The sequence below is a fragment of the Chelon labrosus genome (assembly GCF_963514085.1).
Source record: "Chelon labrosus genome assembly, chromosome: 21".
Taxonomy (NCBI): domain Eukaryota; kingdom Metazoa; phylum Chordata; class Actinopteri; order Mugiliformes; family Mugilidae; genus Chelon; species Chelon labrosus.
This window is the reverse complement of record NC_140354.1, coordinates 4291344-4295484: the sequence shown is the minus strand read 5'-3', so window position 1 is coordinate 4295484 and position 4141 is coordinate 4291344. Positions and strand designations below refer to the sequence as shown.

The following is a 4141-nucleotide window of genomic DNA, read 5'->3' as shown; positions in this document are numbered from 1 at the left end:
GTAAGGTTGTGATTTGGAGAGTTCACCCCTCAGGAACCAATCTTGTTGACCCTTGACCTTGTGCTGTTCTGGTAGGGCTATGAGCTATGTCATGGGGGGTATCAGAGAGACTGATACGTCTGTCTTTTTGATACATCTCAGCCTGTGATTACACAGCCATGACCTTTTGAACTCATGGCTATGGAGCCATTGATCCTGAATGTAATTCCCATTCAAGGCTCATTAGTAGTATTATATACAATCACTGTGAGTTTTCACTACAGGGGGTTTTCCTTATGGCTGTTTCAAACTTTAGAACTAAAGTCGGGTCTGCTTTTTGATGTTTTCTTCTGCAGCACGGTTTCCACCAATTTGCTGTTCATTCTTCGTGTCAAAGCAACAGACAGAAAGTCTGCCTGTTGTGTCTATGTGGTGTTATTTGGGAGGCTGACTCACGCTAGGAACTTAATGCACAGAGTCAGCTTCTTACCCCTAACTGCCCCACTAGCTCCCGCAGACATAAATTGGATTAGAAAGCATATTTCCAGGTTATACACTGTATGGAAGCAGGAGAATTAAACCCATCCAGCTGTGCGCCCGGACTGCAGCGTCTCTTCTGGTCAAGCGGGAGTCTGACAGTTCCTGGCGCACATGCTACCTATGAACTCAACAGAGGGACACAAGGTCCCATCAAAGGGCATACTGAAGTTCCTCTATGACTTGTGAATTTGCAATGGAAGTTTTTCTCAGGCTACACCATCATACATAAGAAGAGTGTGCTTTAAATGCGTTCATGGAGGTTGTACAAACCCGCGGAACAGCGCTTTAAATTCTACAGAAAATTCAAAATGAACTGCCATATAAAACAGACACACGTCTCATAAGTAAAGGGTTGCAGTTTTAATAGTAAGTACATAGCCAAAAAGGCAAACACAGCAGAAATGAAAGTGGAAAAACTAAACCACGCAGAAATGATAGTAATTCATTTGTTGTCCCAAAACATTAAGCTGCAGAATGGTTTTAGTGTTGTATTAAATCAAGCAGTTTAACCTTTTGAGGCCGCCTGATTGTCTGTGAGTGAATCTGGATATTATTAGCTAAAGGACAATTGTGAAGCACAGTAAGAGTCGTGGAGAGAAATGCAGTGATGTAATGCAGATAAAAATAAAATAAATCAGAGACGGAGCTCCACCATGGAAGGACACTGCTATGACTCCGTGTGCTTGTGGCGGCATCTCTCGCTCTGTCCTGTCATGTCCTGCTTACTCATACATGACGGTCACAGACGTTCAGATTTAGCACTTCACTGCTCAGTCTGACTGCACGTTGCTCTCAGTATCGGCTGCTGCATGTATGCCGGTAACACACACTCCAGTGTGAATGTGCACACAAAGGATTCCTGACATCTACAGTACCTCCTGCGTCTCAGACATGCCCTTATATGGTCAGAGTGATCAATATTCGGCACATGTTTTATCGCAGGCCTTCTTCAAAACATTCCCACCCTCTCGGCTCCTACGGGAGACACAAAACAGAGGGCTCGGACCTCCTGCTCCTCTGCTCCAGCTAAATTTTCCCTCACTGTAGCTTCAGCTCACTCTCACTAAGCTCTCAACCTGCTTGGTAAGGATCCTGTCCCAGGAAGCTCTTTAAACCCCAGCCTAAGCTAGTATTCATGGCTGTTTTTTTCTCCCAGTCAAGCTGACAATAAGCCATGCGCTACTGCAGCCTCATGAGGAGGAAAGTTCTGTGGAGGTGTCATACTCATCGCCCAAAGCTGCCCTGAGGGACAGCAGTGTTTGGGTTCAGCTCCACTGCCTGAGCTAATGTGGCTCTGCTGTCTGAGATCTCGCTCCAACGGTTTGTGCCCCTACCACCTGCTGATTCTGCTGGTTTGGATGGACTGCCTGGAGCCCAGATCTAACCTACATAGGCGACGTGTCCCTCTTCCCCAAATTGCACGTACACACAGCACAATGCCATTTACCTCCCAACCAGAACAAACCAGTGAAGTTAATACAATCCTGAAAACTGCACCTCACACAGAAGAAGGCTCACTAAGAGGATTTATTTCTTCTAAGAGATATACGCTGTTAAATAAAGTGTGTGCGTGTGTTTGTGTGTGTGTATGGGAGAGTGTGTCTATTTGATGATGGCAAATTCCCCTGTTTGGATTATTTTGCCTGCTTCTCTGCTTCTTGATGGTATTTTTTTTTTTTTTAATGCTGATATCCTCTTTCCAGCCTGTTTGGTCTTCTAATTCCCTAAAAGCCCAAACTTGACAGCTCACTGTGGCACTGAGCTGATTTCAGTGTGTGTGTATTTGAGCTGCAAGGAGCAACAGATCAAATTAAGGACATATTGATTGCCTAAGCTCAGAGAGGAACATTCATTTTAATTAAGGCTTTTATCATGTCACCGCCATTCACATCTTGTTGCTGAAGTTGCAGGACTAATGCTATTACCACAAGGATTAAAGTCTTGCTAGAAACATTTGCACAAATCTTACTAGATGCTTTGATCATGTGTTAAAATGAGATATTCTAGTGGAGGCATTTATTGTGGACTCACACTGTGTTCCTTTCTGTCCCTTTTGTCATCCTCTACAGAGTCTGTGAAAAGGTGAGAGAGGGACACTGTCTGCCCCACTGTCCAGCGACACCATGAGCTGGAGCTTCCTCACGCGGCTGCTGGAGGAGATCCACAACCACTCCACCTTCGTGGGGAAGCTGTGGCTCACCGTGCTCATCGTCTTCCGGATTGTTCTCACTGCCGTTGGGGGAGAGTCCATCTACTATGACGAACAGAGCAAGTTTGTCTGCAACTCGGGCCAGCCAGGCTGCGAGAATGTTTGCTACGATGCCTTTGCCCCTCTATCTCACGTCCGCTTCTGGGTCTTCCAGATCATTTTGGTTGCGATGCCTTCTCTCATGTACATGGGCTACGCTGTCAACAAGATTGCACGGTTAGATGAATCCAAAGGAGGAGGTGGTTCGGCTGCAGTTAGAACAGGAGGAGGGAGCTACACACACAGAAAACCTAGGAAAATCTGCTTTGGAGCAAGGCAACACCGGGGCATTGAAGAGGCTGAGGAGGACCAGGAGGATGATCCCATGATCTATGAGGTGCCAGAGATGGAGCCCCCAAAAAGGCCTCGGGATCCACTGCAGCCAACACCCAGACCCAAAATCCGTCATGATGGACGTAAGCGTATCCGAGATGAGGGGCTTATGCGGGTCTATGTTCTGCAGCTGGTGTCTCGTACTGTGCTAGAAGCAGGCTTCCTCGCAGGCCAGTATTTGTTGTATGGCTTCCGTGTGACACCAGTGTTTGTGTGCTCGGGGAAGCCTTGTCCCCACAGCGTTGACTGCTTTGTGTCTCGGCCGACAGAGAAAACCATCTTCCTGCGTATCATGTATGGTGTCACTGTCCTTTGCCTCACACTCAACGTTTGGGAGATGCTCCATTTGGGCATTGGTTCCATCTGTGACATTCTTCGCCGCCGGCGATGCCCACCTCAGGAGGACGAGTACCAGCTGGGCTTGCTGGGCACCAGTGGGGGTGTGGAGGGCTCAGTAGGGGTAACAGGACCTGAAGTCGGTTCTGAGGGAGGGGTGGGTGGAGATGGTGCTGCCGATTACGTTGGCTACCCTTTCTCATGGAACACCCCATCAGCTCCTCCTGGTTACAACATTGTGGTAAAGCCAGAACAGATTCCCTACACTGACCTTAGCAATGCTAAGATGGCATGCAAGCAGAACCGGGCAAACATTGCCCAGGAGGAGCAGCAGCAGTTTGGTAGCAATGAGGACAATTTCCCCACTGGTGGAGAGGCCCGTGTGGCTCTGAACAAGGACATGATCCAGCAAGCACATGAGCAACTGGAGGCTGCCATTCAGGCCTACAGCCAGCAGCACCGAGCAGAGGAGCAGCTTGGGGACAACCAGGACGACAAGCCCCAAAGTAACATTATTCAGGCCCAACCTCAGCCACAGCCTCAGCCTCAGAAAGAGCGCAAGCATAGATTCAAGCATGGGAAAGGAGGCAGTAGTGGTGGAGGCAGCAGCAGCAACAGCAGCAGCAGCAAATCAGGAGAGGGAAAGCCCTCTGTATGGATTTAAGCCCAGAATCAATGACATGGTTTGAAACCATGTATATATTA

General features: G+C 48.0%; 1 protein-coding gene across 1 annotated transcript; it reads left to right on the top strand.

The window, feature by feature from the left end:
- Positions 1-2642: 2642 nt before the first annotated feature.
- Positions 2643-4141, top strand: gjc1 (gap junction protein gamma 1; the record flags this gene model as incomplete). The annotated part of the gene is made up of 1 exon (XM_084569876.1): positions 2643-4141. The coding sequence occupies one exon, from the start codon at positions 2643-2645 to the stop codon at positions 4098-4100; it is 1458 nt and encodes a 485-aa protein (XP_084426002.1). The 3' UTR covers positions 4101-4141.